Source organism: Pyxicephalus adspersus, chromosome 11, assembly GCF_032062135.1.
Source record: "Pyxicephalus adspersus chromosome 11, UCB_Pads_2.0, whole genome shotgun sequence".
In the NCBI taxonomy this organism is placed as follows: domain Eukaryota; kingdom Metazoa; phylum Chordata; class Amphibia; order Anura; family Pyxicephalidae; genus Pyxicephalus; species Pyxicephalus adspersus.
The window spans coordinates 42505659-42517950 of record NC_092868.1 but is presented as its reverse complement, the minus strand read 5'-3'; the positions used below and the strand labels follow the sequence as shown (position 1 = coordinate 42517950).

Here is a 12292-nt window from a genome sequence, read left to right as displayed (position 1 = left end):
GGAACCCGTACCATGGATCTATCAGCACCGGGAACCCGTACCATGGATCTATCAGTGCCGGGAACCCGTACCATGGATCTATCAGTGCCTGGAACCCGTACCATGGATCTATCAGCACCTGGAACCCATACCATGGATCTATCAGTGCCGGGAACCTGTACCATAGATAAATCAGTGCTGGGAGGAGTCTCTGATGGCAGTTCTGCCTGGATCCCAGTGAATGTATCGGAATTGACCGGTCAGGAAGATGAAAGTCATCTTGTCAGAGATAAGGGCAGGGTCAAACTTCACCAAGGAACGACTCCAATATGATTAGATATATGGAAATATAAGCAATTATGTCGCACCCTCCCTGTATTGAAGAAGATGGAGCAGCCCTGAGGGATCCCAGTCAGCCAATATTGAGCTGCATATAGACAGGAAGGGGCTGCAGGTGATCACTGACTACCATTCACCTGGATGCCAGGACATTCACATGATTTCTACATTCATCTGATTGAGGCCAATGTGATGATCAGAGTGTCATCAGCCACCAATACTTCTCTATAAAGTCACCTTGAAATAAATGTTATTTATACCCATGGAAGGGAATGATTCACCCACATAACATACAATGGCTGCACCTTTCACCTGGAGCTCCTGATCCCCCCTCCTCCATGAATCTCAGGACTACAAATCCCAGCACAGCCATTTATGATTTAATCATGTAATACAAACACATGTTGTTATTCCAGCAGGAACAATTTTCAGTCCTCCAATATAAACCTAAATGACATTTCATATATACAGACCTCACCCCTAAAACCTTGTATTACCATGGCAGCCACCTACCTCCCCACTTACCTCTCCCAGATCTCACCTGTCTACTGCTCGGTACACTGCCCTATCCCAATCCATCACACAGCTCCGCCCCACCCCCTTACACATCACCCAGTTAACCAGCCAATCAACGCCACCCTCTCTTCTCTTCCTCATACATATTAACCAATGCGTCTATACAGAGAGAAAAAATGCAAGTGTCCAATAGAATACAAGCCCCCAGCGGCGGCTACATTCTGATTGGCAGTGCTGATTCCAGGGGCCGGTTGAGGCTGATCACGTGACGTAGTTTGTGTCATGGCGCTGCGCTGTGTAAGGAAGTGGTAAGAAATACAAAAGTATAGGTATAGGAATATGAATAGAGCTCGGAGATGGCAGCCTTGCCTAAACAGCCTGACTTTAATATTATAATATATTATTAATAAATATAAAAATATTATATTTCATTGGATATCTTCACACCCAGTGCACCCCGACATTAAATCATTATATGGTTTGTAAGGTAAATATCAGTTGTTAGGGGGACAGTGGGGAGCAAATGTGGGGGCATTTATATGTAAAGGGCCTATAATGGCCATTATTATTAATAAATGGGATTTGTATAGCACCAACATATTATGCAGTGCTGTACAATAAATAGGGGCTGCAAATGACAGACGAGGAGGAGGAGGGGGAACTAGTGAGGGTTTCAAAAGACTGAAGATCTCTAGCACTCTCATGTAATGCGCCTCCTGAAGTATACCCCAGCCTCCAACATACCCTATATGTTTCATGTACGGTCTCTTACAGTCTCTAGTGATGTGCTGGTAGCACCTGGCGCTCTCTAGTGGAGGGGCCTATGATGAGTATATTCTCTAGCTGTCTCTGTATTGTTTCTCCTGAACAAGGCTGTGCAGTAGCTACAAAAACCCTTCTACTCCTTATTTTATGTTACCACCAACTCCAAATCCTCTATTGCAAATATGTCTATGTGTGCTAATCTTCCATGTTCATTGAAACGCAACATGCACAGCATGTCATCACTACCAAAGCTCAGCAATTGTAAAATCATATTTATATATATATATATATATATATATATATATATATATATATATATATAATAGACAGGGGCTGATTTTGGGAACAGGAACTCCTGGCCAGAAAGCTGACACTCTACTCTATTGACCAGCCTGTAATTGGCAGCATGTAAACCAGTGAAGTTAATGCCCAAATTTAAAACTAAAAACACAAAAATGAAAACAAAGTTTTATCTATTGTTTTTAGCAAGAGGCAACTGTGTTTTCCCCAGGCCCCTTCTAGCTGGGTGCACCACCCGTCACTTTTCAGTAATCACCTGGCTGTTTTTGGGTGGGTACTGATGAGCTGGGTCACAATACAGGGACTGCCACCCACCTATAATTTCTTCCCACCCAGCTTAAAAAAAATTCTGGGTTGAGCACTGGGCTTTACATTTGAAAGTACTTGCAGATATAATGAGGATCAGGAACAACTTTACTTCAAAATTATAAACTACATACATGCTGCATCAAAACCATGAATTAAACTACATAAACCAAAAAAAAACAATTGTAAAACCAAAAACAGAATAAATGTTAATTAAACTCAACATAAACCTGTACTATGTCAAAAAACCAATAAGAGAGATAGAGCGGGGTTTTCGGCACAAACAGTATATTTATATTGTATATATAACAACGTAGTGAGAAATACCATACATTTAAAAAAAGCCCACTATACAATCTAGTGGTCTAAAGCACTGTGCTTTGAGCCCTAGGGGGCACTGAATACAATACAGAGAATTATAAGGTCAATTTGGACCACAATAGTTTCTTGTGGTCCAACATAGGCCCCAGGGGGCACTAGACATGCAGCAACTCGTCAGTCATATACATTTACTTGCCATACAGATTTTTAACCATAGATTCATGTTGCTAGTTTGTACCTGACGCGTTTCGCCAAATATGGCTTCCTTAGGGGTGTTTATTTGACAACATGTATTTATCGCTTGCAGTAATTGTAACTAAATCAGTAAAAAAATGTCCAAATACCCTTGGCCCCATAGGGTTTAGAGAAGTATTGAGCTATATACATGTGCAACAAGTTGTATTTAATTAATTGTTCATTTATTGACAACTAATATCTGGCATAAATCCATAGTGGATTGACACATCCCAAACAATGAATTTAATACAACAACTTGTTGCACATGTATATAGCTCAATACTACTCTAAACCCTATGGGGCCAAGGGTATTTGTAAGCATTTAGCATATTGATTCATATTGTTCATATCTTTAACACCAGTATATACTTGATATTGTAATACTCGAGCAAGACATTTTTTATTGATTTAGATACAACTACTGCAAGCGATAAATACATGTTGTCAAAATAACACCCCTAAGGAAGCCATATTTGGCGAAATGCACCAGGTACAACTAGCAACATGAATCTATGGTTAAAAATCTGTATGGCAAGTAAATGTATATGACTAACGATTTGCTGCCCCCTAGGGCTCAAAGCACAGTGCTTTAGACCACTAGATTGTATAGTGGCCTTTTTTTGAATGTATGTTATTTCTCACTACTTTGGTATATATACAATATAAATACACTGTTTGTGCCGAAAACCCCGCTCTATCTCTCTCTTTGGTTTTTTGACTTTCTTACATATTTGAAGGTTGGCACCTAAATCATTTTAGTAGCAACATTGAGAAATACCACCACCAATAATTTAATAAAGCTGTACAATAAATGCAGACAGGTGTGTGCCTGGGAACTCCGTGAACAACACCAATATACAAGGATCTCGCTTGCATGCACCAGAAAGTGGAAACACACAAGGCAATAAAGCAAATCAAAAGGTTTATTGCTGCACACGTGTTATATATAAAACAAATTGTCATAATATTAGCAATTAAATCAAACATCAATGATCCATAATCCACCAGAAATTTTAATGGCATAACAAATGGCATACTGTTCTAATTAGTCATAGACCTTGGTTTCTTTTTGTTCAGTTATCAAGAACAATAAATAAATCAAAACATCACCAGATATTGCATCATTCACATCCCGGTTTGACTAGGGAGTCCCGTTCACAGCCCGCACCAGGCAGGCGTACCTGAGATCACACCATATCCAGACAACACGTCTGACCCTGGGGTGAGACCTCCATGATGTCGGGCTGAGAGGGGTCTCTCCCTGCTGCACCCAGTTTTTAATTTGTTTTCTGTCACATATCACCACTCGTGACAAGTGTGCCCCTCATTACGAGGGGGGATGTGGTGACACACCAAAAACCCTCTTGAACAAAAATATATTTACCTTATGGGGTACTTTGCATGCCTCGTTTTCCTTATTTTTCCTTCAGTGTATATATTTTTCACTCCTTGTGCTATATATTATATACTGCTTCACACTCCTGGCTGTATTACTAGACATAGGGCACCATTATCTGTCCATCCGGACATTGGGTGTGGCACTCCCTCTGCAGAGAAAGTTCTTTTTAATATTGGATATAGATATATATATATATATATATATATATATATATATATATATATATATATATATATATATATATATATTTATATCTCTATATATATATCTATATATAGATATATATATATAAAATTTTGTAGAGGCATCACTCGAAGAATCCATTTTTATCACCTTTATATAACACCCACTCAATAGGGCCAGTCAAATCACATTTGTATCACACCAACCAGGGACATCATTGTTATGGACATGTAGGAGAGTCACAAATTCTGGTCTTCATGAGACGCAAGAAGGTGACCGTTTCTAACTACAAAGTAAAATGCTGTCAGGCAGAGAGCATTTTAGGACTACAAAGTCTTAACCCTAATTTGAGTCATCCTCCTAGAACTGCTGGAATTACAGGTTTGACAAACAGCAGGCTTGTTGCACATCCAAAAGAAATCTGAGATCTACCGGATGTTACTCTTCTCACATTGTGTCTTTCTCTCTCTCTCTACTTTTGTACACTAAGTACAGTCCTAGCTTGATTCTTCACCAGGATGATGATGTTCCTGTCTGCAGATGGAGGAATTCTATAATCCTCTCCTGGTTAAACCTCGGTTATAACCTGGGTATACCTGTAGTTACAAGTAAAAAATTATCAATTTTATTGTATAAGTTTTCAAACATAGAAAAATGAATCTTTTTAATAAAAGAGGAAGTCACAACCTTGAACATGTCATTTTTTAATGAAGTGGGAATGCTAAAGGTCTGGAGTTGTGTAGGCATTGATCATCGCTGTACAGCTGCACCTCTGCGGAGGATGGGTTTAAGCATTAGCAACAAACGTGCACATCTTTTTACTGCAATGAATATCGATGCAATAAGAAATTCAGTACAGTTCAGTGAATGGAATGTATATCACAGCATGGTAATGGTTTGTGCTGTGCTGTGACATTGGTAACAGTCAGTCCAGAAGTGCTGTAGTGGCAAGTCAGGTAGGTTGTGTCAGTGTTTGCATTTAGATTTTTTGAGCTTTGTTGTGGGATATTTCCTAAATTAAATACAATGATGTTCTTCTCCCCCTACGTTATTAAAAACATAATGTTGTCCCTTAAAATGTGCTAGTCAGGAAGTTGGACGCAGCTGCATTCTGGTGTCCATAGGAGGGAAGAATATCATGCTGGACTGTGGAATGCACATGGGATACAATGATGATGTGAGTCTCCACATGTGATACCTCTGATGGATCTTACATGTGTCTGGATTTTGCATTGTAGCAATGATTCCTGCAGGAACATCCTTTCAGTTTTTTTTTTTTTTAATAGTTTCCTGACTTCTCTTACATCACACAAAATGGTCGTTCCACAGAGTTCCTGGATTGCCTTATTATCAGGTAACTGAAGTGGCTAGAAATGTTTTCCTTCCCATTAAAAAGCTACCATAGCTTTGTATAGATAGTGCTAGAATTAAGAGAATCAGTTACCTGATTAATCCTAACATTCTCAAAGTATCGGGACTTTTAAGGCACTGCTTAAACAAAAAAAACATAACTTTTATTCATAATTTACAATAAAAACTTTTTTAAAATGAAAGATAACCAATAAACATAAAATAAGACAATGATTGTATACAGTCTCGCATATATATAGAATCGGACACGTTTCGCGGTTTCTATCTGCTTCCTCAGGAATGACATATGAGACCTACAAATATGATATCTATCATTCCTTTTACAACTATACATATATCAAAGAGGTTTTACAAGTACAAAAAGGAATACATTATTAGTTACCTAATGATACTTTTTTAGTACAGAATAACATCAAACGCCTAAACCTCCTCTAGATTCGTTGTGTAGGCTGCAGTAACAAAGGGAGCAAAGATTCATAGGGAGGTGAATCTTTCCTGGTATATTGTGTATAATAAATTGGGATGTAACACTTCTATTTTTTGCTGAACAGAACTGAGATTGATACACTATACTTGATTCTCAAAGTATCTTATTTGGAAAATATTATGGGGTCTACTAATAAAGCTGAGAAATGACATTCACCGAAATATGGTGGATAATTTTTCCAGATCCATAAGTTTAGTTGCAATACCTAATTCTCTACCAGGTATAAATAGGCCCCTTAGCGTTAGATTTCTTATGTATTTTGTTCTCCACCCTTCTGGTGGGTTTATCTTATGTGCTACCATATTTGTTGAGCACCTTCTGTGACCACTCACAGCTGTGTTGCAGTGTGTAAGTTCCAGCTCTCGGTGCCTGAACCTTGTTGCATCGGTCCTTGCAAGCGTGGATCTTATTTAGGACTTTTTTTTAACTATAAGGGATGCTGCATTTAAATGTTATATTTTCACTCCACACACAGCACAGTGGTGTAATATGGGCTTATTGGAATCAGATTTCATCTTGTCTTTTTATTGAGTGTGAATAGTCCCTTAATGTTTTCTTTGTCCTCTAGCCACTTCCACTTGGATCACTGCGGAGCTCTGCCTTACATGTGTGAAATGGTTGGCTTTGATGGCCCAATTTACATGACTCATCCAACCAAGGCCATCTGTCCCATTCTGCTGGAAGATTACAGAAAGATCACTGTGGATAAGAAAGGTGAACCAACTTCTTTACATCCCAAATGATTAAGGACTGCATGAAGAAAGTGGTGGACGTCAACCTCCTTCAGACTGTCGACAGAGGGATTTTCTGAAGAAGGTCCATGAGACTGTAGGGAAAGCTGGATAGGTGACTTTTTTCCTGTGCATTACATTTTTTCCCTAGTGGCAACTACTTGACTTTTCTCCTCCCACACTCCATCTCTAAATAAAATAACTGTTGTCTATTCGGGCAACACCCAGCTACAGATTGTCTCATGTGGTGTGACAGGGTCACAACATTACAGTTTAGGGACAGCAGGATGACTTTAATGGCAGCCTTCAACTGCTTAAACTTTTTATTTCCCTGCTGCTTAGTCTTCCCAGATACATAGGGTAACAAACCAGTGCTTCCAAGTATGGGTAAGCGTGTGGCTCATTCTTCTACTTCTGTTGGTGCTTGATGATTTCTGCTCAGGCTCTCGGTGCTGTCATTTTGCCATGACTTAAAGCCTATACAGGGTTGTTTTCTTAAATCATGTGAGCAATGGGGGCAAAATTCATGTATAAGCAGCAGCAGCAGGGCATGCCAAAAAATGTTTGCTATGCATTGGTAGAGCACAGATTCGCTTTAGGCAGTGGTTGCCAACTTGTGAGGTTTAGTGGGCCACATCTGCAGCATTTTTGGTACTAGACTTTTAGACTACAGATATCCTACAAGAAATAAAGATCAGAGACTGGGGACATGCTGCAAAAGATGCTGAGAGACTGGGAATATTGCACAAAGCTAATAGAGATCACTGCATTTATTCTGAGTGCTTAGGTACGAGGGCTACATACTGGACAGACAATATAGCGTGACTAACACAGTTCTATTGTAAGGGACCGCCATCTTCTTCCTTCTTCTCTTCCTGGAGCTGATCCTTGACCATCTTTATTGGCTGGACCTGGATGATGATGCATTCATTCCCAGCACAATCAGGTAGACATAAGGGACTATTGCAGAATGAACCTCGCCTGTCTGCTTCTACAACAATGAGTTTGCCTATTCATGCATTTTTAGCTCTTTAGTTTTAAGTATGGGGTAGTTGTTGTTTATTTTTTCCTCCATTGACTTATTTCAATAAAAACCGTTGAATTACAGAAGACAACTTTAGCCAATAAAAGAAAGGAAATAGATGGATTGTATTTATAGAAAGTGTTAAGCGCTGTCAGTTGTTTGCCTGGTCTAAGATTCATGGATGTCTGTGTAGTAGTGTGTTACTGAACATTCTCTTGTGGTGACATCATTTAAATCGTTCTGACTACAATAATACTGTATAACTAGCTTTAGGTAAGTTGGAGTTTTAAAAGCAACTCTGCCAGTTGAGTCAGTGTTACCTTATTTACAGCTCATTAAAAATATGTAAACTTGAGCAGTGTGACACTGTTGCAATTAACACCATTATGGCTGTCATTGGATTTACGAGTCTGCTTTTCTTTGCAGGTTCTCATTCCTGTTCTTGATGTGGAGAGGGTTCAGGAACTCTGCATCTTGCTGGAGACCTTCCGGTAACCATTCTTTGTCATTTATTATACTTTATCAAGCATGTCCAAATCCGGTCCTTGAGGGCCACAAACAGGTCACATCTTCCTAAAGTTACTCTTGTCTAATTAAAAACTCTTATAAATGTATGTGAATTGTGGCTCTTTGAGGACTGGATTTGGAGATCTCTGTATTAGAAACTAGAAATGATTTTGCAATTATTGGCACATCTGTTTAAAGCTTTCATTATAGAGTGAGGTATGTATGGGTGGAGACATAATATTGTAATTACAAATATTAATAAACCATTTTGTCCAATAAATGCTGGGTGTTAATTTAATGCATTTGGCCTATATTTTTAGGAAAATAAAACAATAAGGAAGCCTTAAGATATTCTGAAATCTAAATTCTAAACCTGATTTTTAATCTGGATACTAGTGAGCTAAACCCCAATCTGACCTGAGCAAGTGTTTGTCTCGGGATTCCATTTTTGTGATTACATGTATTGAGTTCCTATCCTAGCAAAACATGGAGTCTAAGATTTAGCATTATTGCTTCCTGAGTCAGCATCATGTTCACTGAACCTAGGTGATGATGCCAGTTCACTGTCTAATAAAAAATCCTGAATGCATAGGGGGCGTAGGAAGTTAAGTAGAACAAGTGGGACCAGTTGCCTTTTTAGGCGTTACATGTGTCATGTGTTTGTCTGTCCAGATTCTTGATCCTGAATAATACCTTGGCATTGGTCACCTGACTGTATCTTAAGAATCCCCCTTTCCTATAGTGGAAGGAGAAGTGTTACAACAGATTTCACATATAAAATAACAGGTTATAAGATCTATGAAAATAGTAAACATCAACATGAAGGGGCTTTAAGGCACATAATTGTAGAATTTTACTTAGAAGCATGAAAAAATACAAAAGTGAATTGTATATTCAAATAAAGAAACTAGACAGAGTTAGACTCAACCAATAAATGTGTTGAATCGTCTCTGTTCCGACACGTGGCTTTATCAGGGGAGTTAGAGACTTGGATTTTGGAAATAAAATGATTAAGCTATAGTTGGTAGCCACTACTCCTGCTGTCCTATCCAGCAAATTTTCTCTTGCAGTCATTTGACTAATCTACCCAGGCTCCTGAGTATCCATATTGGATCCACTCCAAGCCCCCCTTTTTACTAGCATTTTTAGGCTCCTGCGCCCACACTCAGTAATTTCTCCCTTGAACTCATCTGATTAAAACTCATTCCACAGAATTTTTTTCATAAGTTTTTTCTAACTTCCTAATCCATTCCTATTGGACATCTGTAATATGCATCTCTCACAACAATAACCACTAACTTTGGCTTATTTCCCAAATCCAAAGATCTACCTCCCCTGAGGAAGCCATACATTGATAGAGATGACAGCTTCTAATCTGATACTTTAAATCCAACACATTTATTGGTTGCGTCTAGCTCTGTTTAGTATCTTTTTTTGATTATACAAGTTTATATTGTAGTTTTCCGTGTTTCTAAGTAAAATTCTTTAGTTGGGTGCTTTAATGCCCCTTCATGTCTGTTTTTTATTTTCCTGGATCTCCCTTTCCTAATAAAAAAACTTTTTTTGCTTTTTCATTTTGCTTTTACTTAAAATATGAGGGAGTACAGTTCATTTACGTGTTAAATATTTTTCCTTGATTGCCTCGCTATAATAAATTTTTATATATTTTTTGTTAGGCCACTTTCAGGAATCCTGAAACTATAATTAGTTTTAGTGTTTTGGTCACAGGAAGAAAACCACATAGTGGAGTCTAGATAGGTCTGAAGGCCTATAAAGTAATACCTTTACTTATTATTATAAGATATTATTTTAAGATTTTACTTATTATACCAAAGATTTGTCCAGCTTTGCTGTAACATAAACCTGTGATTCCTCTTTCTGCATGCAGGGCATGCAGTGTTGAACCCAGAATTTTTTTTTAAGTCGGGTGGGATGAAATTGTAGGTGGGTGGCAACCCTTGTCTTATGAACCAACTCATCAGTACCCACCCTAAAACAGCTGAGCGGTTACTGAAATATGCCGGGTGGTGCGCCCAGCTAAAAGAGGCTGGGGAGAACACTGTAACGGATGAACTTGAAAGCCCCAATTTTCTTCTCAACATGTCTGACAGAGAAAGCTAACCATTATTACATGATCTTCATTACCTGGACCAACCAGAAGATTAGAAAGGCTTTTGGAAAAAGGAATATGTTTGAGTTTAACCTCTCCAGCGGTAACCCCGGGTGTGACTCGGGGTAAAAAAAGCAAGCTAAAAGCGGTAACCCCGTATCACACTGGGGTTGGTTTAAAAAAGTAAAAAAAACAAACTCTTACCTGGTCCCATCACCATCCTCCAGGCTCCTGCCATCCTCTGGCTGCGTCCTCTGATCTGTCCCCCGGTGGGTGCGCTGACATTCCCCGGGAATTCCTAGCGGCGGGAATTTTTAATTATTTTGTATTGCATTCAATACAAAATAACTGTATTGGATGCAATACACTGGATTTCTATGTCTGAAAGCAGTACATTGTCTTTCATGAAAACTTATTTTACAGTATAATATAATAGTATGAGTATAATAAGGTTTGAAACACTAAATCATGTCAAAGTTTATTACATTTATTATTAAATTTATTTTTTTTAATTTATAATTTTGACATGATTTTGTGTTTCAAACTTTTCAAACTTACTTTAACATATATTTTACTGTAAAATAAATTTTCATGAAAAACAATTTACCGCTTTTAGACATATAAATCCAGGCAGAAATGAACCACCTAGGAGGTTAAACATATCAAGGTCTTTGACAGAGCTTGTGCAGAGAATCCAGGACCAATGGTGAGGAAACCCAATCTTACTAACTTAAAGTTGACAATAGTAGGCTGCAAACCTTAAAAATACTTTATAGAGTATTGGATTTTCTTTGCTGTAGGCTGATGGGATATTTTGGGTATTAGTGTATAACATAGGGAAAAAGCCACTGGTGTGCTATAACAAATTGTTCATTTCTCCAGCTACAGAAAATGGATTGCTTTATTAGATATACAGGTAGTCCCCAAGTTAAGGACATCCGACATACGGACGACTCCTAGATAAGAACGGGGCTTCCCTGTTTTCTCCTGTGCAGAACAGGGGCTTGATGGGGGGAGGAGGCAGTTTGTATGACTTGCAAAGGTAATCATTTGCTAAACACAGCTGAGGTTGTGGGTGATCTTAAGGACTGAGCAGTTCTGTAACATTATGTAACACTCTAATGACCAAAAAAAACTCTGCAGTTGTTTCTTTTGGCATATCGAAGCACAGCTTGCTCCAGAAGTTAATGAATTTCTAGGCTCCATAAAGTTTTTTTTTTTGCTTTGTTTGTGATTAACTCACAGTGAGGATTTTATACAGTAACTGACACCACACTGCCTAATAATATGTTGAGACAAACATCTGTCCTAATTGCATATATTAAAATATTGTACCTGTTCCAACTTACATACAAATTCAACTTAAGAACAAACCTACCGTCTCTATCTTGTACCGTGTTTCCCCCGATGATAAGGCATCCCCATCAAATAAGCCACCCCCCTTATTTGCTCAAACAAAATAAAGCACCCCCCGCAAATAGGACATCCTCCGATACCTGATACTGTGTGCCTCTGTGGGACTCCTCGATGCTGGCTGCAGTGCTGTTCCCTGCCCTAACAGAGTCTGTTACCCGGCGAGTCAGTGATCAGAAGGGGACAATCAGTGGCACATAGTAATCAGGAAGGGGACAATCAATGGCACATGAGTGATCAGAAAGGGGACAATCAATGGCACATGAGTGATCAGAAAGGGGACAATCAATGGCACATGAGTGAT

At 38.7% G+C, this 12292-nt stretch overlaps 2 protein-coding genes across 5 annotated transcripts in view; one reads left to right on the top strand and one right to left on the bottom strand.

The window, feature by feature from the left end:
- LOC140340690 (ceramide-1-phosphate transfer protein) overlaps positions 1–931 on the bottom strand; it is an 8045-nt gene extending 7114 nt beyond the window's left edge. The window contains exon 1 of one of the 2 annotated variants that reach the window (XM_072426040.1): positions 860–931. The gene's annotated coding sequence lies outside the window, so the exon portion shown is untranslated. Of the gene's footprint in view, positions 1–843 lie in introns of both variants that reach the window. The other variant, XM_072426042.1, reaches the window with a different exon arrangement.
- A 149-nt stretch (positions 932–1080) lies between these two features.
- Positions 1081–12292, top strand: part of LOC140340730 (integrator complex subunit 11-like) — a 20055-nt gene continuing 8843 nt past the window's right edge. Inside the window, exons 1-4 of one of the 3 annotated variants that reach the window (XM_072426103.1) lie at positions 4555–5522; positions 5632–5699; positions 6772–6917; positions 8385–8449. In XM_072426103.1, the coding sequence (XP_072282204.1) occupies positions 5484–5522; positions 5632–5699; positions 6772–6917; positions 8385–8404 (273 nt within the window). In that variant the 5' untranslated portion in view covers positions 4555–5483 and the 3' untranslated portion in view covers positions 8405–8449. Of the gene's footprint in view, positions 1143–4554; positions 5523–5631; positions 5700–6771; positions 7165–8384; positions 8450–12292 lie in introns of those variants that run through there. The other 2 variants (XR_011922721.1, XM_072426102.1) reach the window with 2 other exon arrangements.